Here is a 27,347-nt window from a genome sequence, read left to right on the forward strand (position 1 = left end):
TTGTTGTGACTGAGTCTACAGGAGGTTTTAAATGTTGGAGGTCTGACGTCAGAGGTTCTGCCTGAACCCTGTGACCTGCAGAACCAGAATCTACCAAGTCCAGAGTTTGAAATCTGAGCGTCGACATGTGGCGGCTGACGGACGCTTCCTGTTTCCTCACAGAGACGCCAACGAGCCGGAGAGACGTCTGAACGGACTGTCTGAGACCACACTGCCCATGGAGGTCACATAACATCGTATCCCATCAGCCCCTGCTCCTCCTGTGACCGGTGAATGTGACACGCCGTGACCTCCCGCAGAAGAAGAAGAAGATGGCGTCTCTGAGTAGAATCAGAAGCTTTTACTGAGTGTTGATATTATTCTTATTGTTATTATTGTAATAATTGTTGTACAGTTTGTAAATGTCTCTGATGTAAAATAGATTTTCTCTTCTCATCATGTGACTGCAGAGTCCACTCTGATTGGTCCACAAACAGTCCCTTCACTCTGATTGGTCCATAGTCAGCCCTGTGTCTTCGCTCTGATTGGTTATTTATTCTCCTGTTTACATTTGTTTTTTTCTTTATCTGCAGTTTTTTCTCCCGCAGATGAAACCACGTGTTTCCTGTTTGTCCCATGATGTTTTTATTTTGTACCTGTCTGCCTCTGATCACTGAACTCATCCAAATAAAAATATGCATCTTGTAAACACACGTGGACGTGCAGGTGAAACAGAGAGTTTTTAATAAGATGAGCTGTGGAGGTGGAGTGGGACAGAGGCTGAACCACAGCTCCCCCTCCCCCTCAGAGGAGGAGGGCCGGTCTGCTGCGTCTCCCTCTGTTCCCTCTGTCTCTGCTTCAGCTCCAAATACAAATAAAGCTCCTTCACGCTGAGGACCGACCGTCTCTTCATGTCTGAACCCTGAGTCCTGACGCTGCGTCTCCACAGGTGAAGAATCCTGGATTAGGGTACTTGATGTACCTGAAGTATCCTCTGATGCTGACGCCTGTGTAACAGAGTATTAATCTGATTACTCTCAGTAAAGTATCAGATTACTCCTCTGACCTAAGACCAGTGTTCTCAGCTGCCTCTGTTCGAACAGAGGAAGGACTCCGTTTCCCAGAGTGCCCCGCGGCTCGGTGGTCCAGGGTGGACCTGTGTGAGGTGGGAGTGTTCAGTCAGTCAGCATCCTGATGGAGAGACCAGACCGGAACCCACCGGAGACCAGATCCTCATCAGCGGCGGAGCTGAGGTTCACGTAGCGGAGCGGTTTAATCTGCGGGACCAGAACCAGGACCAGGACGTGTTATCCCCCGGTGTTGTCTCTGTTGGCTGCTCGGTGTTTTCCTGTGGAGATGGTGGACGCGCGGAGTGCGGGCTGTGCGGGGTGAAGGTGATGTGTCGCTTCAGGCCGCTGAACGACGCCGAGCGGAGCCGCGGAGACCGGTTCATCCCCAAGTTTAACGGAGAGGACACGGTGGTGGTGGCGGTGAGTCATTGACCGACAGGCCGGGCGTGAGCGGCCGCTCCCGGAGGCAGCGCGGCTCCGTGCGCCGTCACGCCCTCCGTCTGTCTGCACCCACAATAGAAACACAATAGAAACACAATAGAAACCGGCTCAGCCTCGGTCTGAGATCATCCGCACTGATCCTCCTTCACCTTTACACCGAGAACCAAACGGTTATTGATGCTAATCTGTTGATTATCAGGAAATGATCAGGTGACCAGTCAAAGCAAAGATCAATACAGAAAATAATCACTAACGAAAATAATCTGAATAAAACCCCTGAAGAAGAAACAAACGTTATTTTTCTTCCTTTAAAAGATGAAATCTTTATTCCAGTAGAAACTGATTCACTGTCGATAATCGATCATCTCTGATCAGATTCATCTCCTGTCCACTGTTAACGTCAGGTTCACGAGCCTCGTTTCATGGAACAACAGTGATCCTGATGAAGGTCACATGACTGTCCCAGTTTCCATCATGTTCTTCAGAAACCTGAAGAACTTAATGAGTCTGTTCGTTAAACCAGAATAAAGACTCTGTTTGTCCTGCAGCTGATTTAAACTCTGTCTCAGTCCCTGAAACAAACTGACCCTGAAACCAGAACCTCCTCAGTCAGACCAAAACACAAACTGCTTCCTGTCGCTTTTTAATCATCACAGACCCGAGTCTGAGGTCTCAGATCAGATCGGGTCTCAGATCAGGTCTCTGGTCTTAGATCAGCTCTCAGATCTGGCCTCTGGCCTCTAGTCTCAGACCTGGTCTCAGATGAGGTCTTAGATCTGGCCTTTGGTCTCTGGTCTCAATCAGGTCTCAGGTCTGGTCTCTGGTCTCAGATCAGGTCTCTGGTCTCTGGTCTCAATCAGGTCTCAGGTCTGGTCTCTGGTCTCAGATCAGGTCTCAGATCAGGTCTCTGGCTTCACATCAGGTCTCTCGTCTCTGGTCTCAGATCAGGTCTCTGGTCTCAGATCAGGTCTGCAGCTGCAGGTCACTGGCAGGTTTCATTCAGAGAGACGGGGGATGGAGCTGCTCCAAGGTCTCATGGGATATATTCCTGTCTCATGACAGTGGTGCCTGAAGGCCAACAGAGGTCACGTGACTGACAGCAGGAGGATCAATATGTGGCTCCTGGCCCACATGTGGCCCTGAAAACAGACACTGATTTATTCACGATTCATTCATTAAAACCAGAGGAGACGAGTCCAGAACAGCAAAACAGAACAAACTGAGTCTGATCCTGTTTTCACAAAGGAACCTGAGTCTGAGTGTGTATGTGTGTGTGGTGGTGTGTGTGTGTCCTGCATCATTCAGCAGCAATCATCTTTCCTCCGTTTGATTGGTTCAGCGATCTCCCAGTGGGATGCAGTTACCGTGGCGACGGACATCTTAGTGAAACAGGCTGAGACGACTCCAGGCATCAGAACAAACAGATCAGATGTTCCACACTGTTTCTACTCAGGACCAGAGTCAGGACCTGAATCCAGAGCAGGTGTTTGTTCAGGTCTCTGCAGAGCAGCAGCAGGGATCAGTCTATCACCTGGGTCTGTGCTGTATCTGATGTTTTCCACAGCTCCACTGAGTCTTGATGGACTGAGTCATAGTCTGTCTGGTCCTGTCTGGTCCTGGTCTGGTCCTGGTCTCTCAGTCTCTAACAGGAGCCTCCATGTTGTGCAGAGGCAACTCACTGTCTGCTCCCTCCTGAGGGTCCTTCATGATCAGGACTGTGTTTATGAGATTAAACCGTACACAGTGTGGTGGTGTCGTTATTGTTGTTGTGTCATTGTTGTTGATGTTGTGTATTTGTTGTTGTGTCATTGTTGTGTTTTTGTAGTCATTTGTTATTGTTGTGATGTTGTGTAGTCGTGTTGTTATGTTTGTATTTGTTGTTGTGTCGTTGTGTTTTTGTAGTCATTGCGTTGTGTGTCGTGTATTGTTGTTGTGTCGTTGTATTGTTGTTGTGTTGTGTGTAGTGTTGTTGTTTGTTGTGTCGTTGTTGTGTTGTTGTTGATTGTCGTCGTTGTTGTGCGTTGTATTGTTATTGTATTTTTGTGATGTTGTAGTCGTGTTGTTATGTTGTGTATTTGTTGTTGTGTCGTATTGTTGTTTGTGTTGTTGTTCGTTGTGTGTTGTTGTGTTGTTGTTGTTTGTTGTTTTGTAGTGTTGTTGTGTTGTTGTTGCTCTTCATATGTGTTGAAATCATCTGGTTTTTAATCAGTTGACATTTGAATATTGGAGTCAGAACGTCTTTGTGCATCGACGCTGATAAAACATCAAACTGTTCTCAGATCAGTTTAATGTCAGACTGAAAACCTGAGGAGGTCTCACGCTGTCTGTGTGCCGTATCCCAGAATGCATTTCTCAGAGCTGTCCATAACTGGACTGTTGTCATGTGACAGAGTTTGAATATTTATAAATCAATGATCAGACTCTGACGTGTGTTCAGTTCATCAGAATAAACTCACTCCTGTTTTTGGAGACGTGAAGAGACGTGGTGCGTTCAGGTGCACTCAGTTAATGTGTGTGTTTGTGTTTAACGCCCTCACAGCACCAGTAGGTGGTGAGTTTACTGGTCCCAGTCCCCTCAGAGATTACCTGTGGGTATGAGTTGTTACAACACATGCTTTTATTTTGACGGTGTGTTTCCTGTATTTCAGGGGAAGCCGTATGTGTTTGACAGAGTCCTCCCTCCTCACACTGAACAGGTTCAGGTTTACGACACCTGCGCCAAACAGATCGTCAAAGGTCAGTTCATCAGCTGATCAGTGACACTTCACATACATGACATCATATCGATATAACTATATTTACTCCTCTATATCTATATGTTTATATTTACTCCTCTATATCTATATGTTTATATTTACTCCTCTATCTATTTATATTACTCCTCTGTATCTATATGTTTATATTTACTCCTCTATATCTATGTGTTTTTACTCCAGTGATGCCCAACATTATTAGAAAACTTGACAGATCTGAAAATATCAACCTTTTTTTTCTCCAAAACATGATTTCATCTCATAATGTTGCTCTGAGCAAATATACAAATATAACAAATATCAGATGAAGTGGGTCTGTACTGTTTGTATCCAGTTTGAACTAATATTTGGTTACAGCAGCACATGTCTCTGGCATAGTGTCAGTATATTACCTGAGAACTTCAGCAGAAGGCTTTCCTTTGAATGTAGAATAGATCTGTCCAGTTTATTTTCCTGCTCAGCCCAAATTTGCTCAATGGGGTTGAGATCTGGACTTTGAGGGTCCAGTCCATCATTTTCAGTGTTCCAGCAGATTCCTTCTGTCGCGGGTAGTTTAGGGTCATTGTCCTTTTGGAAAATAAATCCAGGCCCAATACTTCCTGGCTCCTTCTTCAACTTAGTCATGTTCACAGAAGAGCAACGTGTGCATCAAGAGGCTTTGAATTTATTCGGAGTTGTGGCCTCAGTGAACCCTGATGTTACCAACCACTGAATGAGCAGGACTGGCCTTCACATTCAAAGACTCACACAGCTGTGTCCTAAGACTCTTGCATCACCATCAGTTTAACCACGACAATGATTACACAAGTCATTTGGCTTCTTCTGTGAAGGAACATGATTGTGTGACATTGACAGTGAAATAGGCCAAGCTTGTTTTTTGTAAGGAAAATGACCTAAATGTCCTTATGATGGGTTCATTCTGTGGTTTATAGAGTGTGATCATCACTTTGTAGATATTTCATTTGTTAATGGACAATTCAACAAAAACAACTGAAAACTCTTAAATATGCCAAGTGTTCTAATTATTCTGGCCACCACTGTATCTATATGCTTTTGTATTTATACATATATATATATATATATATATATAAGTAAGTATTTGGACACCATGAGTTCACAGAGCTGTGTCTCCTGACAGTTCTTTCTGTTTTGATTTAAATCTGCTCAAATTAAAGCTGAGCTGTGACACTTTAATGTTGTTTCTATTATTTTATTTAAACTTGAAGAACAAAAAGAACAGAACATGTCACTGTCCGAATACTTATGGACCCAAGCCTATCTGTATATAACTATACATATATATATAAACCCGTTATACTCAGACTGACCTGTGTCTTGTATGTTGTGTATGTTGTGTATGTTGTGTGTCTCAGATGTGTTGGGAGGATATAATGGGACGATCTTTGCGTACGGTCAGACGTCGTCAGGAAAGACTCACACCATGGAGGTCGGTGTTTCATATTAATTATCACTGTTTTTAAATTAAACCTGAATTCATTTGTTGTGTTTGATCTGAAATCTGTTTTTAAAGTTTTATATATTAGTGTAGAATAATGTTTTAATAACGTTGATGATGACTAAAAATGTTTGAATTTTGCAGGGGAACCTTCACGACCCATGTCTGATGGGGATCATTCCTCGTATCGCCCGAGACATCTTCGACCACATCTACTCGATGGACGAAAACCTGGAGTTTCACATCAAGGTGATGATGTCATCAGTGACATCACTCCACTCAGTTTACTGGTTTTATTGGTTTTTACTTTTAATGGTTTTGTTTTTAACATTTTAACACATTTTGTGAACGTCCCTGTTTGTCCTAAAGGAGAGATTCTCTGATCACATGAGAAGTGAATTCAGTTTTATTGATAAACATGTCAGATATCTGTGTTCTGTTCAGTCTGTGTACAAAGAGTTAAATCTGATCTGTGACCAGTCGTCCTGCTGTCGTCAGCTTTAGAAATCAGTGAATGCATCACTGAACCCACCTGTTCTCCATATGTTCACTGCTCACCTGCTGCTCTGCTCTCATACATATATCAGCACATATTTCCTCTTGTGTTTTAACATTAACAAACAGCACAAACACCATGTGTGGTCATACTAATATTTTTGAAGTTTTTGGATTTAAAATCTACAGAAATTCAAATATCTGAATGTTAATTCATCAGTCATTCAGACATCATGTATATCATCACTGACTGGCTACAGAAAGTCTTCAGACCCTTCACTCTATCATAGATTTAATGTTGCGTTCACTGTGTTTCTCTCGTATCAGTTCATAATAAACCCTGTCTGTTTCTCTGCAGGTGTCTTATTTTGAGATCTATCTGGATAAAATCAGAGACTTGCTCGATGGTGAGGATGATATTTAACATCGTTAATATTCATGTGATCAAACACAAACCTCTCAGAGTCACTTCAGGCTGTTGGAATAATGTGATTTCATGTTTTAGTGTCGAAGACGAACCTGGCTGTTCATGAGGACAAGAACCGGGTTCCCTTTGTCAAGGTACCTGATCTTTAATTTCTGAAGAATATCCAAGATATAACCTGGCAGTACTGCAGTACTGCAGTAACAGTGCTACGTTGGTGTATTCTGTGTCAGGGCTGTACAGAGCGTTTTGTTTCCAGTCCTGATGAAGTGATGGACGTCATCGACGAGGGAAAAGCAAACAGACACGTCGCCGTTACCAGTGAGTCTGTACAGAAACTACTGTACCACAGATATTACTGTACTACAGCCAGGTTTACTACTACTGTTAGTACTGTCATTACTACGTCTTCTGCTTCTGTTAAGACAGTCTGAGATACTGACTGTGAACCTTTGACACTGGACTCGATGGTCGTCTCAGTGGCGCCACCTTCAGGACAAACTCACAGCTGTTCAGACTGAGAGCAGATCAGTCATCGTGTTGTTGTCTGTAATGACCTCTGCGGCCTGTAGGGGGCACTACACTGACCCTTATTGACCTGCGGTCATGTTGTGTTAACGTGTCGTTTCTCCTCCTGCAGACATGAATGAGCACAGCTCTCGCAGTCACAGTATTTTTCTGATCAACATCAAGCAGGAGAATGTGGAGACGGAGATGAAACTGTCAGGGAAACTTTACCTGGTCGACCTGGCAGGCAGCGAGAAGGTCTCACTGCTCCACCTCATGTTATTCCTCTCACACATTTAATTACCCGTCACATCATCACTCCATCACTCCCCAACCCTGACCCTTCAGAACAAAACATCTCAAACAAAATGAAAGTCAGTCCTCCTTCACCTTTCCCTCTTCACCTGTCCACATTCACCCTGTGTTTACTGGAACTGATGATGGTGATGATGATGATGATGATGATGGTGATGTCATTGTACAGGTAAGTAAAACAGGAGCAGAGGGCGCCGTGTTGGACGAAGCCAAGAACATCAACAAGTCTCTGTCGGCTCTGGGGAACGTCATCGCTGCTCTGAGCGAAGGGACGGTGAGTCCTCACGTCTTCACTTTACTGACACTGAACTCTGTTTTATTCTGGACATAAACATAAGGAATCACGTGTCATTGTTGTGTCTGTGGTAGAAAACCCACGTCCCGTACAGAGACAGTAAGATGACCCGGATCCTTCAGGACTCTCTGGGAGGAAACTGTCGAACCACCATCATCATCTGCTGCTCGCCGTCTGTTTACAACGAGGCCGAGACCAAGTCCACCCTCATGTTTGGACAGAGGTACAGGAACACGCCTGAGTTTCTTACCAAAATGAAAGACTCCAGTCAGATAGTTAGTCAAATATTAGCAAACATTATTATCCAAATGTAAAAGAACTCATTATCCTGAACTGCCTCTTTCATAAAGAGGAGGCCAGAAGAGTTTTCTGTCTGTAACTGAGTCTTTTTAATCTAAATCAAAATTATTGTCTGTGTCTTCAGAGGGGGGATGTGGTAGATTTCAGCACTAGAAATATAAAAAAAAACATTAGAATATTCTTATAAAAGCTCAGTGTGTTTCTGATTGTACAGTATAGTATGTCAGTATTTGTACTGAAGTAAATGTTACAGCTGCTGACAGTTGTTGTCTTTGTTCATGATGCTACAGAGGCTTCACACCATGTTAGAAAATTTACCACATTAAAACAGGACTGACTGTGTACACTGAAGAAAAGATGGCTGTAATGTTAGGAGATTGTTAAGTTATTTTAATACATATCACAGTGGATCATTTACATTATAAAACTGATAATCACTCTGTCTTTCTGTCTGCTACAATCAAACAGTGTTAACACTGACTGTGAAACCGTCTGCATTGATCAGACTCAGATCAGTACACCAGCATGTTACAGTGAAGTGCTGCAGTAACTAACACAGTGTCTGACTGAAGTGATTCCCAGAAAGCATGTTCACCAGGAGCGCCCACAAGGAAGTCCCCGAGAGTCTGTTAAAACCACTTCCTGTGTTGTGTTTGTGTGTCAGAGCTAAAACCATAAAGAACACGGTGTCAGTGAACCTCGAGCTGACGGCCGAGGAGTGGAAGAAGAAGTACGAGAAGGAGAAAGAGAAGAACAGGAGTCTGAACATCGTGATCCAGAAATTGGAGAATGAGCTGAAACGCTGGAGGAAAGGTGAGCAGTAAAAATACAGCGTTCATCTACCAGGGAACATGAATCTGACAATCTTTACATTTACTTTTCTCCAGGTGAGTCAGTACCTGTGGAGGAGCAGCTGAGCAGCAGAAACAAGAAGAGCAGCGGTGACACGACGGTAGTGATGGACAGTTTGGCCCCGGTCCCCGTCCCCCTGGCTGAGGAGGAGAAGACGCAGTATGAGACGCTCATCACCGACCTGTACCAGCAGCTGGACGACAAGGTGAGTCTTACCTGTACCAGCAGCTATAGGACCAGGTGAGTCTCATCTGTAGCAGCTCAGACTGTGTGACTGTGTTTAAATGTGTAAAAATCTGCTTGTTGATATTTCAGGACGATGAGATCAACCATCACAGTCAGACGGCTGAGAAACTCAAACAGCAGCTGATCGATCAGGACGAGGTGAGTCTCACCTGAGTGTTAGATTCAGACTGTCCCGTACATCCGTCTGTCTGTCTCCACTTGTTGACCACTCCTCCCCTCGTCCAGCTGTTGGTGTCGAGCCGTCAGGACTATGAACGTCTGCAGGAGGAGCTGTCTCGGGTACAGAGGGACAACGACGCAGCCAAAGAGGAGGTGAAGGAGGTACTGCAGGCGCTGGAGGAGCTCGCCGTCAACTACGACCACAAGAGCCAGGAGGTGGAGGACAAGAACCGCTGCAACGAGCAGCTGAATGAGGAGCTCGCACACAAAACTGTAAGTACACCTGCATGAGGGAAGGTCAGGGGGTCAGGATCTCTGAGAAGAGTCTGGTCCAGATTTATTAAACCAACACTGTTTTTTAAGTGGAACCACCACCAGGGGGAGACAAAGTAAAACACCTGTCACATCTCTAGACTGTCTGAGCTGAGATCAGCCTCTTCACCTGTGTCTCCAGGTGAGTCTGGAGGTGGTTCAGAGGGAGTTCTCCACTCTGCAGGATCTCAGCTCTCATCATAAGAAGAGATCAGCAGAGATCATCAACCTGCTGCTCAGAGACCTCAGTGACATCGGTAGCGTCCTCGGTACCACCGACCTCAAAGCTGTAAGACTCTTCACTCGCCATCCCCTGCCTCTAATGTTCACCTCACTCACTCCTCTATTGATTTATTATGAAGGGAATAATCTGTTTTATATGAGAGACACATGTGTGTCATCCCCCAGTTATTAGACCTTTACTGGATATACAGAGATGTTTCATCACATTTTAATGTATATATTTAACTTATACGTTCAGAAAACATGTTTTCATTTTGTGGGTTATTGAGTGTGGACTGGTAAATTAAATTAAGTGAAGGGGTCTGAATACTTTCTGAACATCTCCAAATACAAAGGTTTGAAAAATCACTGAAATGATTCATTTCTGATGGATGTTCTTTGGTTCAGGTGATTGTTGTAGCATTAAAAAACATCGAACAGCGTCCTCACTGCCGAGACTCTAAAGGTTTTATTGATGTTTCAGTTGTGTCTGGACAGCAATGTAAACACATCATTAACGGATCAGTTCACTTCACTTCAGTGACGCAGATCTGGACAAAGTTTCATGTCGACTTTGAGTCTTGATCTGTGAATAACAAACAGACAGAGTCTGAAGGTTCCTGTCTCCACCCAGTTTTACAGGTGCTCCTCCATCAGAGATTAAACAGTGTGTCTGTCTGCAGATGACGGACACGAGTGGAGCGATGGAGGAGGAGTTCACCACAGCTCGTCTCTACATCAGTAAGATGAAGTCTGAGGTCAAATCTCTGGTGAACCGCAGCAAACAGCTGGAGGTCAGCCTGACGGAGAACACCTGCAGGATGGAGGCCAGCGAGAAGGAGCTCAACGCCCTCCAGCTGCTCGTCTCACAGGTCAGAGGTCAAAGGTTAAAGTTCAGAGACGGTCAGCAGCAGCTCCACACCTGTGAGTGGTAATTGTTGTTGTTGTTGTGTTGTTGTTGTTTGTGCAGCTCCAGGCGAAGCTGGTGTCTCTGATTGACGACCTGCAGAGGGTGGAGCAGAAGAAGAGGCAGCTGGAGGAGAGTCAGGACGCTCTGATGGAGGAGGTCGCCAAACTCCAGGCTCAAGGTCAGACATCGTTACCATAGCTACGGGAAACACTGCTCTCTGATTGGCTGGTAGCTTCCCAGTAGATTCTTAGTGTTAGAAATTGTGTGTAACTCTGTGTGTGTGTATGTGTGTGTGTGTGTTCAGATAAAATGCACGAGGTGACGGTGATGGACAAAGAGAAAGAACACATGAGCAGACTGAAGGACGCTGTTGAGATGAAGGTAAATCCTGTTCCTCAGACTGTGACTGCTCATGTTCACAGCCCTGGTGTCCCTCAGGGCTCCAGTTCAGGACCCTTATTGGTCCTGAGTTACATCAGTCATCTCCTCAATATTTAACGGACATGTAATATCTTAATCAGATGACTTTCATTGATTTATTATCATTATTATTATTTATTTTTTTATTATCCGTCTTACTGTTTATTGCATTTTGATATTATTTTTTAAAAATGTCTTCATTTGGCTTTTTAAAAAAGGATTGGGGCAAATATCGTATCATTAATTTGTTACTGAGGTTTTATCGTATTGTGAGATATGGTTACTGTGGGTAAATGAAGTGTGTTGTAGGTAAATGAAGTGTGTTGTTGCTGTAGGTAAATGAAGTGTGTTGTTGTTGTAGGTAAATTCAATTCAATTCAATTCAATTTTATTTATATAGCGCCATATCACAACAACAGTCATCTCAAGGCACTTTTCATATAGAGCAGGTCTAGACCATACTCTTTAAAATAGGTATTTACAGAGAGAGACCCAACAAATCCCACCAAGAGCAAGCACTAGGCGACAGTGGCAAGGAAAAACTTCCTTTTAAGAGGCAGAAACCTCGAGCAGAACCGGACTCAGGGTGGGCGGCCATCTGCCTCGACCGGTTGGGTTAAGAAGGAGAGAGAGGGGGAGAGGAGGGAGAGGGGGTAGGGAATAGCGAAAGAAGAACATAGCATAACACAGGTTCCATATCAGATGTAAGATGAGGCCAGTAATACAACAGTAGTAGTGATAGTAGTGATAATTAAAGTATTAACTGCTAACACAGCAATACAACTAATAGCAGTATAAGTAATTTCTAATTCTAGCAGCAGGTGTTGAGTGGAGTTGTAGGAGCAGCAGGAGACTTGTCATCACAGATCAGACTCTACAGCTCCAGAGGAAGAAATACCTGCAGAAAGAGACAGAAGAGGAGAGAGAGACGGAAGAGCACAATACTACAGGAAAGGGGAGATATTGAGTTAGTAACATGTAACATGGGATATGAATCCATATTGAGTGGAGAGAGGTGGAGAGAGAGAGAGAGAGAGAGAGAGAGGAGCTCAGTGCATCATGGGAGATCTCCCGGCAGTCTAGGCCTATAGCAGCACAACTAAGGGATGGTTCAAGCCTGAGCCAACCCTAACTATAAGCTTTATCAAAGAGGAAAGTTTTAAGCCTACTCTTAAAGGTACAGAGGGTGTCTGCCTCCCGGACCGAAACTGGGAGAAGGTTCCACAGTAGAGGAGCCTGATAACTGAAGGCTCTGCCTCCCATTCTACTCTTGGAAACTCTGGGAACCACCAGTAAACCAGCATTTTGGGAGCGCAGAGTCCTGGTGGGATTGTAGGGGACTATGAGATCTTTAAGGTAAGATGGAGCCTGACCATTAAGGGCTTTGTATGTGAGGAGGAGGATTTTGAATTCTACTCTAGATTTGACTGGGAGCCAATGTAGAGAGGCTAACACAGGAGAAATGTGATCTCTTTTCCTAGTTCCTGTCAGTAGTCGTGCTGCAGCATTTTGAATCAGCTGCAGAGTCTTTAGAGACTTGTTGGGGCAGCCTGATAATAATGAATTACAGTAGTCCAGCCTAGAAGTAACAAATGCATGGACTAGTTTTTCTGCATCTTTTTGGGACAGAAAATGTCTAATTTTGGAGATGTTACGCAGATGAAAAAAGGCAGTCCTAGAAGTTTGTTTTATGTGTGAGTTAAAGGACAAATCCTGATCAAAGGTGACTCCCAGATTCTTTACAGTGGAGCTGGGAGCCAGGGCAATGCCGTCTAGTGGAGCTACATCATTAGAAAGTTTGTTTCTGATGTGTTCAGGACCAATTATAATGATTTCAGTTTTATCTGAGTTTAGTAGTAAGAAGTTGCTTGTCATCCAGATTTTAATGTCCCTAAGACAAGCTTGGAGTTTGGCTAGATGATTGGTTTCATTAGGTTCCATTGACAGATAAAGCTGTGTATCATCTGCATAACAATGGAAATTTATGGAGTGTTTCCTGATAATATTGCCCAAGGGAAGCATATACAGAGTGAAGAGGATTGGTCCAAGCACTGACCCTTGTGGAACTCCAAGTCTAACTTTTGTGTACATGGAGGAGTAGTTGTTAACATGTACAAACTGAAGCCTATCAGATAGATAGGACTTAAACCAGTTTAGTGCCGTTCCTTTAATGCCAATAAAGTGCTCCAGTCTCTGTAAAAGGATGTGATGGTCAATTGTATCAAAAGCAGCACTGAGATCTAACAAGACAAGTACAGAAACAAGTCCGTAAATGAAGTGTGTTGTAGGTAAATTAAAGTGTTGCTCTGTGTTCTGTAGAGAACGCTAGAGGAACAGATGGAGAACCACAGAGAGGTTCATCAGAAACAGCTCAGTCGACTCCGAGACGAGATCGAACAGAAACAGAGAGACGCTGACCAACTCAAAGAGTAAGTCTCTACTTTCCTGTATATTGAGTCCACGGCCGTACACCTGTGCTGTGAGTAACTGTGGTGGTGTTCTTAGTTTGAATCAGGCTCTGCAGCTGGAGAACAGGAAGCTTCAGTCTGACTTTGACAAACTCCGAGCTGAGGATCAGAACAAGGACCAGAAACTTCAGAAACTGATGTAAGTTTGTCCCTCTATGCTCACCGTAGAGTCAACAAACATGTCTTCTGCTTTCACACTAAACGTGTTTTCCCATTGTCTGACTGTTGGACTGCAGCTCTGTTAATAACCTCTTCTTCTTCTTCTGTAGATGAATCTGTAGATGAAATGAATGTAAAAACTACAGTGTTTATTTAATGTTAGCCTGACTCTCACCCTTCATCAGTCAAGTTGTCAGACTCTGTGTCTTTGTGTGATTCAGGTTCCTGAATGAGAAGAGAGAACAGGCCAGAGAGGATCTGAAGGGTCTGGAGGAGACAGTGGTGCGTAGATTTATTTATTCTAATTCATTGTGTGTGTGTGTGTGTGTGTATAGCAGTAACAGATCTGAGATCAGCTGAGTTACGATGTTTCATCCAAACAGGCCAAAGAGCTGCAGACGCTGAACAACCTTCGTAAACTCTTCATCCAGGACATCGGCACTCGAGTCAAGAACGTGAGAAAGAGAAAACCACAGAGTCAAGTTTGAATTTCTCGTCTTTGGTTTCAGTGTGTGAATTGAACTGATTTCATGTGATGATCAGACAAACTGATTCAGGGACTGAGACTGAACTAAAGGTCTGAATCCTGGTGAGGACAGATGAACATGGAGCTTAGTTCTTCAAAGGTCCATCTTACTTTTACAAACACACAACAAGTCATTAGTTATGAAGTTATGTTCATCCAACTTCAGAAAACATTCATCTTTTCAGAGAGGATGTCTGCTCTGATTCACCACAGAACAAACACATTATGTTTTCAGGTTGTCTGGCTCATTATGAACACGCTATCTCAGTAAAACCTCGTGGGAATTTCAAAGATGAACGGGTTAGCTTTTAGTGGTCAAAGATCAAAGTTCACCATGGCCAAGAATTCGCTCACTAACTGTAACTGGACAGGTTGGTGGAGACGTACGACCATGAGGCGGTGACTCTAGTTTTATTTTGGATGATTGAAACACAATAAACAGTTGGACTGTCACACAGGTGTCGTGTTAACAGCAGCTTATACACGACCTCTGACAGTTGGAAACTAAAGACCAAGCGATGTACCTGGCAGTTGTCAGTTTATTAGGAACATCTAGCTCCTCCTTCAGTTCAGTCTCCAGGTTCAGTTTGTGTTAAAGAGCTGCTGATGCACACTGATCCACCTGAACGTCAGCGCTGAGGTTTTCCTGTTTCTTCTTCTTCAGAGCTCAGAGAACGACAGTGACGAGGCCGGCGGCAGTCTGGCTCAGAGACAGAGGATCGTCTTCTTAGAAAATAACCTGGAGCAGCTCAGTAAGGTCCACAAACAGGTCAGTCGAACATTCACACCTGTTCACTAAGTCCCGCCCACCACAGATTTACCATCGTTCACTGTTTGATGGGTCCTCGACAACAGAGGTGATGAGCACAGAAACAGGACTCTGATTACACTCTGTTTTAGGACAGAGATGAACGCCTCTAAATACTATAATACCCATGAACCTTGGGAACAGTTGCCATGGAGATGAGGCTGGTCAGAGGTGTGAATCAGAGCGGTGACTTCATTCAAGCTCAACACACTCATCGTGTTCAGAGAGACTGTTAAAGGAGCATGTCGCAGACTTTAAACTCTGTGATACTGAAATCCACCTCAGGAGCCACAGCTGGATTCTTTCCAGCTGTTTTTATGTCCATAGACAGCGTCACAGAATCACCACATGTTGTGTTCATCAATAATATTTTCCATGTTTTCTACTCTGTGAATCATTTTCTGTTCATGCAGTCATTTATTTTAATCATTAATTTTTTACTGTGCCTGAAATCATTAGATTAGAGCAGCATGAAGGTAAATCCCACCTGCTCCGTGTTTACATCGACCACCTCTGAGGTCTCGTTCACTCCCACAATGCACCTGTCGTGTTAACCAATGATAACTATGTAAAGGCTTCTCTGACAATCATTTCTGTGACTCAGAGGAGACAGTAATATACAGTGACATGTTTGTTCCTCAGGCTCTGAGCTTCAGCTCTCTCAGTGAGCAGAAAGTTTATATAAGGAGGTTACAGCCAGAGGTAAACAGTAAATGAATAAAGTCCACAACATCAAAAAGACACAAAACAAAAACAGAATACATGAACAGATGCAGTTAAAGCTAACCCTAACAGTGAAACAATCCATTTGATCCACACTGAGTCAGTGAGGAAGTGAAGGCATCGTCTGTAAACAGGGAACTGTCTAGTCTGGTGTTTGATAAATAACAACAGAGAAGCCTCAGTAAATCTGACCCTTTGTGTTCTCCAGCTGGTTCGGGACAATGCAGACCTTCGCTGTGAGCTGCCTAAGCTGGAGAAGCGTCTGCGGGCCACAGCAGAGCGGGTGAAAGCTCTGGAAGGCGCCCTGAGGGACGCCAAGGAGTCGGCCGTGAGAGACCGTAAACGATACCAGCAGGAAGTGGACCGCATCAAAGAAGCTGTTCGCTCCAAGAACGTGTCCAGGAGAGGACACTCTGCTCAGATAGGTGAGGAAATGTTGGTCACGGCGAACTGAACACACTGACGAGTCCGATCTTCTTACCAGCACAGGGTTCGTCCTGAAGGGGGCGCTACAGGAAACGTCACCTGAAGTGTTCATCCTGTGAGGAGCAGGAAGATTATTTATCATCATTTACTGCGTGATAGTTTTGATTTATTCTTAGATGTTGTAGATTCATCCAGAGCAGTAGAAACCACACCTTCATGTTTCAGTGAAGTTGACTCAGTATCTGACTCACCTGTCACCTGTCTCCACACAGCCAAGCCAATCAGACCCGGGCATCAGCACCCATCCTCTTCTCCATCCATCAGATCGACCATCAGAGGAGGGGGGGGCCGCATCCAGTCCACGCCATCACTCCCCCCGACTGCTGCCATCTCAGCAACCACTGCAACAACCCCACCAGAGCCACAGCAAGTAGGCTTCAGGTGAGTCACAACCACTGCAACCACAGAAACAGCAACAACCACAGCAACCACAGTAACCACAACAATCACAGCAACCACTGCAACTACAGCAACAACAACCACAGAAACAACAGCAACCACAGCAACCACAACAACAACCACTGTAACAGCCTGTTTCCAGGTGTGCAGGAGAACCTGCGGTGGCCTTCAGGTGATGTAAAAACATGAAAGACCCTGTGTAGAGCCTGTGTGAGGTTTGTCCACTCGGGGCTACTGTAGAAACACAGAGATGCAACATGGCGGCCTCAGTGAAGGAGAAGTTGATGAAAACAGAGACTTGTGGCTGTTACTTCACAGGTCTCCCACTCCCTGGTCCTCTGAGGTTTGTGAGTTCTGCTTTGTTAATGTGAGTCTGTTTAAATAAAGGTTTTCACTTCCTGTCTCCACAGGTAGCAGACAACTGCATCAGTGTCCTTTTCTGTGGATCTTTCGATTTCTGAATTCTTCTACTCTCACCACTCTGCCTTTACTGGAACCAGACTCCTCGTTTCCACAGCTTTCCACCTTAACAGCCATTCCACCTTAACAGCCAACAAGTGCTTTCTTCTCTCTGTCTTTTCTTTTTCTGACAGAAATCAGCTCTGGTGCTCTAACTCAGTGTGTTCATTCAGAGAACAAGTCGATCTCATGAGTCCAGTGTCTGTGTGTCGTTAACTGGACCTGAATGTAGATTCATGTTGGGTTTCAGATGCTGATCCTCATGTTGGGATCTGGGTCATGAAAAACCAAAATATTCAAAAATGAATGAAAAGTTAGGAATGATAAAAATAAAGTTTGTGCAGTGGTTTATCAGGATAAAATATAAACAGTAACAGTGTTTGAGCTGAGGATTGTGTCTGCTGTCAGGAAAACAAATCTAAGATTTTCAGAGTAAAATGTTAAGAAAGAAGTTCAGAGACTTACCTGTAACTAATGCCAATGTTGTCTGAGAGATATCATCAAAAATGAAGTTATAATTTTACAAGAAGGAAATTCACTGATAGACTCACAACTTCACAAGTAAAATTACAGTTTTACAAGAAAACATTATTTGCAGCTTTACTCTTTAATATATTCTCAACATGTTGCAAACTTTGATATTAAATAATATTGATGTTAAACCCCTTTAAAAAATACAACTTTACCTCAAGCTATAATTTTTCTTGTAAAATTACAAATGGATTTGGTAATATACCGACTTTATTTCTGATAATACTGTGACTCTGTCACATCTGTTACAAGTCAAATTCATATTTGAACTTATTTATAATAATGTCTTTAAATGATGTGAGATTGAACAAATACACTAATAAATAAACAGACATAATAAAGTAGTTAACATTGGTATTATATGAAAGCGAATAATTGTTATGTTACACTATGTTGTGATTTTTAAGTAGTTTAATGGTATTAATGATTTTATTATTCCTAACGTTTCATGATTTTTAAATCCTCCTGGAATCAAAGTTTTACCACACTGATATTGATGTTTTTTAATGTATATATTTAATATTTATTTAATAGGTTTTCTAAATGTAATTTATGGATCCTCTATTTATTTTATTTTGTTGTGACAGTATCATCAGCTGCTTGCCGAGTGTTTCTACATGTGTAATATGTGTAAAACAGTGTTGACCTGCTGCTGTGTCGTCGTCATGAGAAGCACAAAGAGCAGCAGTTTGTGTCTGTCTGTTGACGTCATGTGTTATTAACCTGTGGTGCAGTTGTTGTGTCATGTGTTGACTGGATCCTAAATGATGGTTGTGGACAGTAACACAGTGACGATCTGAGCCCGGCTCCCTTCACTTTAAACAAACCGAATTTCCTTTTGTGCTAGATCATTGTAAATGTATCGTTATTGTTACATAACTTAAATTTACAGTATTAGTGATGGCTGTGCGTCACTACACTGCTGTCTGCTGGGTGAAGCAGAAACAGGAAGTAAATCAATTTCCCCACTGGTTTGATGCCGATCAGCCAATATGCAGTGTTGATGGTCACTTTACTTTAACCCCTGTATTTGTGACATTAACATACTGGCATTTATAAAGTTTACTTGACCTACTGACTTGTGCAAACAACTTTACCTGCTATATACCCGAACAAGTCCCACAGTGCATTACCAAACATTTATCAACAGAGTTTCAAGGCACATTGCAAACATAGATATGAAACTGGGGTTAAAATAAAGTGTTAGCATTGCCAAACAACAACTTTCTATGTGACTGGTATTGATACTGATGTGTTTCTTAATGAACAATCTCAATAAAGAGTAGAGTTTTACTTGCCGCTACAGACATACAGAGCACTCAGAAAGTATTCAGACCCCTTTGACTTTTTCACATTTTGTTTTGTTGCAGACTTTTTAAAAATAATTTTAGTATAAATTATTTTTTAAAAGTCTTTTTAAAAAATTGTATAAAACTGTAACATCAGACAAAAATATGAAAAGGGGTGAAGGGGTCTGAATATTTTCTGAATGCACTGCAAGTCACTATTCAAAGTGACAAAGTTTGAACCCAGCACAAGTGAGGATCAGTCAGGGATTTTTTGGTGTATGTTCATGAAGATGATATATTCGTGAAGAAAGGCAGAAGAAGAAAATAAGTGAAGGGCAGGTGGTGATCTGTCATTCTGTAATAAAAATATTTGTTAAATCTTCACTATGTCTCATATTTGTGCATTTGAATTGTAAAATAGCCAGCACTGAACCTTAGGTCACATTTTTTTTTCTCATGTCGCAGTATTTCTTGTTTTATTTTGGTGTCACTAACCTGTCTCTCTCATTTCAGATCCTGACTTTTTTAAGCCTGATTTTTTTAAACCTGATTTTGTCTTGAGTCATGTCAGAACAAACAGACTCAGCTGACTCTGACCCTGCAAGCTGCCATTTGTCCACAAGGACAGTTATTGCAGTACAAGGGGCAGTTGAACTCCATCTGCCAGAGCATCTGGGAGTTGAACATGCGGGTTCCAGACAGTAGCTCCCCCTGTTGCAGAACCTTCTAGGCTCTGTTGGCAGCAGTCTCTCAGTTCCTTCAGGTCCTCACCTCTCCAGACCTGAGTGCTTCTTAGACAACTGCCAGGCCTTTCTGTTCCAGTGTGATCTTTATTTTAAGATGCAGTCAGTAGCTTTCCTCACTGAACAAGTCAAGGTAACATCACTCACTTGGGTGGGAGACCTGAGGTCCTGGGTCATGGCGGACTGGCAACCCTCCCATCTGCCATTCACACCTCCCCTGGTCCAGATGCAGCCTGGGTGATGGACATTCAGCAGGGCACTGTCATGTTGTCACTCACCTTTCCTCCTCGTCTCAGATCCCAGCTGCTCCCTCGTGGGTTTGCCTTAAAGTAAAGACCTTGATTTGTTTAAACAAGATTTACAGAGTCCTCACCCTGTGATGTCAGTCTTGCAAAACTCAAACTTAACCATGAAAACATATGAGTCACACAACAAATACTTTACTGAAAAAGGTAGTACATAGACAGCATGTGTAGAACAAGGTTTGAGCAATAACCCTCCTTAATAAAACCTAGTTTTTAAATGAGGTGTGGCAGATGATGGAGATATCTGTAACATTTAAAGCAGCCATTCATTCATTTTGCATCAGTTAGAAAATAATCTTAAAAATATGTTCTGACCAGAAACATCCATTTATTTTTACAGTCCAGGTCAAACCAGCTGTTGCTTCTGTTTTCCTTTAAAACAATAAAATATCTGAAGTTATATGGTTATTTTTTATGGGTAAATGTGAGTCCGTCAATGATCAGATCCACCTCAGGAGCTTTTACTTCCTGTCCAAGTTGAAGATTTCTTGGCTCTCAATGAGGATGAACTCCACAATCTGGTTCTGGTAGACCATGTTGACTGCCATGTTTCCTGCATCCAGCTCAGGCCACATCAGTGTTGGGCCAAACACGATACCGATGCCCTGAGTGGACATCAGATTCTTCCTGGAATAGCCCAGTACTCTGAAAAGAGGAAACGTGAACATGCAGTCTATAAGATCCACAGTAACCAAGTATAAAGTGTGTTAAATGTAACTTTAGCAAATAAGTTACAAAGTATAATAGACTGTTTTATATACACATAAATATACAATGACAAACTCCAAACTGGAAACTTAAAACTTCACATCACTCTGTCTCGGTTGTTCAGGTTCACCTACCATTACTGAAGATTCCTGTTGTCTCCACTGCAGACCACCAATAATTCAGACAACCAGCTGCATCCCAACCTCTAATCAAGACTCCTGCAAATACCCAGATCTGCCACTACCACTCTAAGTCATAGTTTTCTCATGACGTGCACCCTCAGTTATCTGGCCCTGTCTCCAGCCCTGTTCCTCTGCCCTGGACCCTGTTTGGCTCACCTTCCCTGTTCAATCCTAAACTCCCAGCCCTCCTCCCCTCTGTCCTGTTCATCCCATCCCTCTAACCTGCAGTGAATATTTCTCCCGTGTTTTGCACTTGAGTTCACTAGCCTAGCCATAGTAATAATTGACTTGAAAGTAATGTTAATGTCACATCCTTAGCTCTTGAAAAGTTAGATCAGCTTATCACTGATCCTGGATAATGGTGATGAACTCTCATAAAGTTGTGGAGACAGCAGGTGGTACTGAGACCACAGAAGGAATCTCTTGTGGTTCCAGTAGATTCTAACATTGTTGATGACTTGAGAACAGAGAGTTCAAGTGAAGGCATACCTGTGCAGGTGGCTGAACAGCAGCTTCATGGTGTCATGGTTGGGTTTGGGCAGATCCTGGATCAGTTTCTTCACAGCCTGAATTTTGTGTTTGGTTTCTTTGATCTCTGTTCAGAGGAATGGCAGAGGTTTAATAACTGTACAGTATCACAGTTCTTCACCATGCGTTAAGCACAACAACATAACTTAACATGCATGTACTTTGTTTTCCTTCTTTTAATGTCTTTTTTTATATACATTTTCTGGCATTTATCCAAAGTCAGGGTTGAGGTGGCAGCAGTCAACTTAGTCCAGATGTGCCTGTCAGCAGTGTTTAGTGCACTGTTTTCCAGTCGTTCCCAGGCCAGATGAGCTACATCATCTCTGTTCTTGGCCTATCCTGGGGTCTCCTACCTATTGGACATGCCTGAAAGCCTCCAGTGGAAGGTGCCCAAGACCCACCTTGATCAGGCTCCCCAACCACCTCAACTGGCTCCTTTCTAATACTTTAACTCCTTCACTTGGGGCAGTAACTCACCTCCCGACCTGTTCAGCAGCAATCCACTGTTTCCCAGGAGAGAAACAAGAGCTGCTGACCCTCACCTCAGCTGCAAACTGGCCCAGTGCTGGATGGTCTAATGAAGCCAACAGAACCACAACATACTGGACCAGTCCTCTCCTGGCTGTACCTTCAAATCCTGTCCGCCAAATCACAAACAGGATCTGTGACAAGAGTCAACCCTGACAGAGACCAAGGACCAACTGGAAATATGTTTGACCTCCTACAGGGAATATGAACACAGCTCTCACTTTGGTGACAGAAGGACCTGATGGCCCACAGCCCCGTACCACATATTCCTCCATGACCCTCCAGTCATCTTTACAAGCTGTTCCATGACCAGGGGCAAAATCCAGATGGATCCAAGACTTGACATTTGGTCAGAGCTTCCTTTCCAGGACCCTGGCAAAAGCTTTCCACCCTCAGTCTGACAGTCCACAGGTACTGTCCCTGACTTTCATCTAATACTGAGTGGCTGAGGCAGCCGAGACAGTCCAACAATGTCCAGAGCCTTCAGTGTCTCAGGGCGAATTCTCCTCCACACCTGGTGTCTTGACATTGCTGCTGTGACCTTAGTGTCCTCTGCCAGGGATTTGAGTGGAGCTTCCCCCCAAGTCTTCAAACTCTGCCCCCTCCACAGAGGACATGTTGTTGTAACAGACATATCCTAAACATTTAAAAACAACTCCAAACAGGATACAGATACAGTTTCTATGTAAAATAGTTTCAGCTGTCAGTTTTTACTTACTGACAGCCTCCACAAGTGGCTGGAAGAACCTGAAGGGAACAGTGGTTCGGGGAGTTCACGGAAAAACATCTTGAGGGCTCCTGTGATGACGTGGATGTCCTCCCACTGACTGTGGTCCAGATCCAGTTCTTCCTCTGGGGGGACAGACCAGAACAGATATGGGATCATTTACTAACGTTAACACCGATACAATATTACTATAACAATATGTGGGCTGAGATGATGAGCTCTGCTCAGGTTGATCTGAAATACAGAATGAACTGAACTCTGTGGAATTATCTGCTACAGACTTTAAAGAAAATCCACCTTGTGGAGTCAGATCCAGACCTGAACCCACCAGAGCCGCTGTGGACTGAACTCTCAGAGAGACAAACATTACTGGAATTAAACAGAGTCAAAGAGAAGGTTTGTGTTGGACCGACCTTGATCGACAATGAAGCGAAGTTTTTGGATTGTTGCTAGATTTCCACTGACTCTGTAAATCCCATCAACCTGCAGACCTGAAAACACAAACACACAACTGTGTGAAAAACATGAAATAAAACAACAAACTCACAAACTACCAACCATATGCAAAAGCCAACACATGAGGGTGTTGGCTTTTGCTTTTTGATTATGCTTGATGAGGCCCCTGGGAGACAGAAACCAATCCAGACATATAATTGTCCCCCTAACCCTAACCTGTGTTTTAATGATTTCAGCACGGTTATTAACCCTAACTCTAACCCATTAGTGAACATACCTCGTTTATTGACTGCATCCAAACAGATCTTAACAAACTTCGGCACAGTGGTTCCTTCACGTTCACAGAGAGTTGACAGATGGCAGCCAAACACTCGATCTGAGACAGACGTTTATAACATGAACATCAAAGTTACAATAGGTTTCATTGCTCATTAATTAATAGTTAAAGGGTGTAACTTTATATATATATATATATATTATATATATATATATATATGTAGGTTGTCTACATGACTCCCAGAGACTTGTGTTGTTTTCCATTCATAAAGTAGTGATGGATTAAATATTTTCATAGCAGACCAGCCTCATCAATCTCTTTTTAAACAGAAAACCCAGCAGAGATACAGAAAGAAAGACACAGTATATTGTATATATATATATAGTATATACTGTGTCTTTCTTTCACAGCCACGTTTAAGGCACACATATTAAACTAAAACTCTATTTGAAATGACTCAGACTCTCTCTGACCTGCCAGAAACACTGCTGGTCCAAATTTTGGGTCTAGTGGAGATCTCAAAATTACTAAAGATGAATTTGGGGTAAAATATGAATTGATGCAGCAGCCATGGTTAAATATTACAGCGCTTCAGTAAAACAACATGATACACTGAATGTAACAATGATTATTCAGTCAGACAGAGTAGAAAAGAAAAGGCAGAAACCTTTGATGAGGCCTTTCTCCTGTAGCGTCTTCATGGACGGACGTCTGGATCTTGATGAACTGTCTTCAGTCTGTTCTTCACTCTCGTTCTTATCAGCACTGTCTGAGCGGTACTGTGTTTCAGCTTTGAGCTGCCAAACATGTCTGTAGAAAAACATCAATCGTTACACCTGAAATAACTTTTGGTTTATGTCCACTTGTTTTCAGTACAGCCTGTAAATACATAATCTGACATATTTATGAAGTAGTTTCTTGCTGTATTTCCACAAACAGCAGTTATTCTTTAAGCTGCGAGGGAAATGCTTTACAATGAATCCAGAGGTAATAGCCACTGATGGAGCGTCTGTGGGCTGGGTTACGCTGCTTGGTGTTGGGGGAGGCTGAGCCATATCCAGGTAGGGAGCTGTGTCTGGGCAGGTACTCTGTGCTGTTTGACCTCCGCAGGGAAAAACCTCCGTCTGCTTTAGTCTGAACACAGAAAGAGTTACGACCAATCACAGCAGGTTTTTACTTCTGTAAACAATCTGAAGAGAGCGTTCTTCCAGTGTCCAGGATTTTCATATCTCAGTTAACAATGAACATCTCTAAAAGTAACAACCAGGTAAAAAGGAAGTGAGTTCTCACTGAAGAGTCGATGGCCCTTTTGATGGCATCATGCCATTTGCTGGCAGTGGAGTGATTCTCAACCTGAAGGAGGTACTCGCTTCCTGTGTTTGTTGTGATCTGTTGTGAACAGATGAAAATGAAGAGTTCATTCCGGCACAAAAGAAACTTCAGTCCTGGCTCAGTGTAAAGTGTGACAGCTTCGTGCTTGTTGGTACCTGGAAGACGTTTTTCCTGCTCGACTTCTCTGTCGTCCACTCAATAAGAGCTCCGCCCAGCTGGACCACATCTGTCTTACCTCCTGATTTCTGAACACAAGACAGTTGGAAATACAAATATTACTAAAATAACATGAGTAATTTGACATGATTGTTTCAGGATTTCCTCTGGTGTGTCATGAGCTGTCGCTGCTGTAGGTTGTCTACATGACTCCCAGAGCCTTGTGTTGTTTCCATTCATAAAGTAGTGATGGATTAAATATTTTCATAGCAGACCAGCCTCATCACTCTCTTTTTAAACAGAAACCCAGCAGAGATACAGAGAGAAACTGTGTACCTGACCAGTCTCTTGTTGTTTGTCTTTGTAAAACAGCAGCTGGTCTGAGGTCAGCACAGTCCACATTGAAGTCCAGTTCTTCCTCTGCTTTTTCCCACTCTCTGAGATTTTAGCCACATTCAGCTGTTCACCTTTCAGCTCCACCTGCACACACACACACACACACACACACACATAACACAAGTGTGTTTTCATTATTTTAATAATCGCTGTTAATCCTGGTGTCTTCATCTATGGATGTTCATAGGGTGAAATACAGAGACGAGTGTCTGATGGTGGATCTGATTATGAAGGACAGAGATTAAACCGTGATGGGAAAGAAGTGAGTGATGAAACAAGAGACGTTATTATATCCTTTATTTATCCAGGAAACATGTTCACTGAGGTTAAATTCTGTTTTTCAGGGGTGACCTGGTCGAGAGAGCAGCAATAAGCAGAGAGAGAGAGAAAACTGAATGTGAACAGAGAGTCATGTTTTGGCCTTCGGACAGCGCTGAGCTGAGCACTTCCAGGTGATGTTTTTTTTACTTACAAACGGTTCGAACGCAGCAGCTCCTGCGATGACGACGTTGTGCTGAGACTGATTCCTGCGATGCCGAGAGATCTACACACAGAAAAGATCAGTTAAAAACTGAGCTGCAGGCTGGTATGATGGCTCTTCTCTGTGCTCTACGTACAGGTTTCTGAGGCAGGTCGGACTCCTGCAGGACCATGGACTTGGACTGGCTCAGGCGGTCTCCAGGACTCTGTGAATTCTTAATACGCATCTGCACAGCTCCCTGTGCTGCTGAGCTGCGCTGTGGAGGCTGAATCAGCGGCTGCTGCTTGGCGGCGCTCTGAATGTTTGTGACCCTGAGGTGAACAAACAAGAAGAAATCAACTTCTCCTCAGAGCTGGTGTCCAGTCGCCTCTCCCTCAGTAAGTTTATCAGTTAGATTTCAGTGTAAACGCTGCAGGTGGACACTCAGTCACAGTTGGATCCAGAGACGTCTGACAACTGTTTGACTTTTTCCTGTCTGGGTTCCTGTTTGCAGCTCTGATTGCTTCACTGTGGTTACACAACATTTGTCCTTCTGCCAGCCAACTGAGGAAAACCTCAGCTAAAGAAAGACAAAAAGGAATCAAAATAAAATACCAGAGCTCCTCAAGAAGTAGGTGCATAGATAGATACTTTATTAATCCGCAAGGGAAATCCACAGTAGTATATCACTAAAACTAACTCAGATAAAAGAAAAAAGCCCTGATTGTTTCAGTGTGTTTCAGCAGGTTAGTGTTACACTTGAGCATAAATCATCTTTAAAATGTACAGAAAAATAAAAACCCTGGCCACACAACTCTTAGACTTTACATGTGAAACAGACACAGTCTGATTTTGGTTTAACACGACTGAGGATCTGATTTAATGCTGTAAGTGAGACGATGATGTTTGTCTTTAATCCACAGATGTCAGGACAGCTGGACAACTTTTCAGATCCAGCAGAAACTCTGTCATGTTTTGGATTGATCAGAGATGAACTCTGGACATTATGTCGCCATGAACACAGAGGTTTCAGTGTGTGACTGGATGACACTGGATGAGATCGACTGTTGTTAAATGAATGTTGCAGCTTTTAGGCAAATGTGATACATTCAGTTCAGATTTGAGTCGTATATGTTTCAGAAATGTTTCACATCCGAACCTCGACACGGTGACGTCAGGACGTTCGGAGAACACGTTTGAGTGATCTGGTGTCAGAAAATGGAGTTAATATTCTGAAGTATCTCCCTAAATAAACCTGAGCCAGATGGCCACTGGATAAATTAACATCACAGGACCCTGAACACACCAGAGTCTCAGAGTTTAGGCATCCTTGTTGTGTCACACAAAGGTTTTGTACATTTTTAAACTGAGTGAAAATTCAGATGTTTGAAGAATGAGAGTTAAAGTAGCAGAGATGACGATGTTCACTTTAAACTGCTGTGAAACACAAAGCAACCATCAAACTGTATTTGAAGCATCACTGTGACGTCACAGACAAACTGCTTCAGCTCTGTGGCTTTCAACCTTTTTAGAAACTGACTGTGA

At 43.1% G+C, this 27,347-nt stretch overlaps 2 protein-coding genes across 2 annotated transcripts; one reads left to right on the forward strand and one right to left on the reverse strand.

The window, feature by feature from the left end:
• Window positions 1-81: 81 nt before the first annotated feature.
• LOC108891780 (kinesin heavy chain) lies at window positions 82-19,386 on the forward strand (the record flags this gene model as incomplete). The annotated part of the gene is made up of 27 exons (XM_051067805.1): window positions 82-223; window positions 1,083-1,469; window positions 4,139-4,226; window positions 5,617-5,690; window positions 5,844-5,948; window positions 6,553-6,601; window positions 6,700-6,755; window positions 6,852-6,939; window positions 7,259-7,383; window positions 7,610-7,714; window positions 7,810-7,958; window positions 8,700-8,848; window positions 8,923-9,092; window positions 9,203-9,271; window positions 9,359-9,565; window positions 9,747-9,893; window positions 10,510-10,698; window positions 10,797-10,914; window positions 11,041-11,117; window positions 13,476-13,585; window positions 13,662-13,763; window positions 14,005-14,065; window positions 14,167-14,238; window positions 14,974-15,078; window positions 16,049-16,265; window positions 16,539-16,707; window positions 17,136-19,386. Coding segments are annotated over 27 exons (3,334 nt in total), but the record flags the coding sequence as incomplete, so codon positions are not given.
• A 781-nt stretch (window positions 19,387-20,167) lies between these two features.
• Window positions 20,168-26,163, reverse strand: LOC127139658 (rho GTPase-activating protein 15-like). Its single transcript, XM_051067804.1, is given in 14 exon segments — window positions 20,168-20,697; window positions 21,432-21,537; window positions 22,717-22,755; window positions 22,758-22,850; window positions 23,139-23,216; window positions 23,459-23,557; window positions 24,126-24,234; window positions 24,237-24,268; window positions 24,457-24,592; window positions 24,749-24,847; window positions 24,946-25,035; window positions 25,283-25,426; window positions 25,815-25,886; window positions 25,960-26,163. Coding segments are annotated over 14 exon segments (1,371 nt in total). The 5' UTR covers window positions 26,050-26,163; the 3' UTR covers window positions 20,168-20,513.
• Between the last annotated feature and the right edge of the window lie 1,184 nt (window positions 26,164-27,347).

Source organism: Lates calcarifer, unplaced genomic scaffold (genome assembly GCF_001640805.2).
Source record: "Lates calcarifer isolate ASB-BC8 unplaced genomic scaffold, TLL_Latcal_v3 _unitig_2020_quiver_2138, whole genome shotgun sequence".
NCBI classification, from domain to species: Eukaryota; Metazoa; Chordata; class Actinopteri; family Centropomidae; genus Lates; species Lates calcarifer.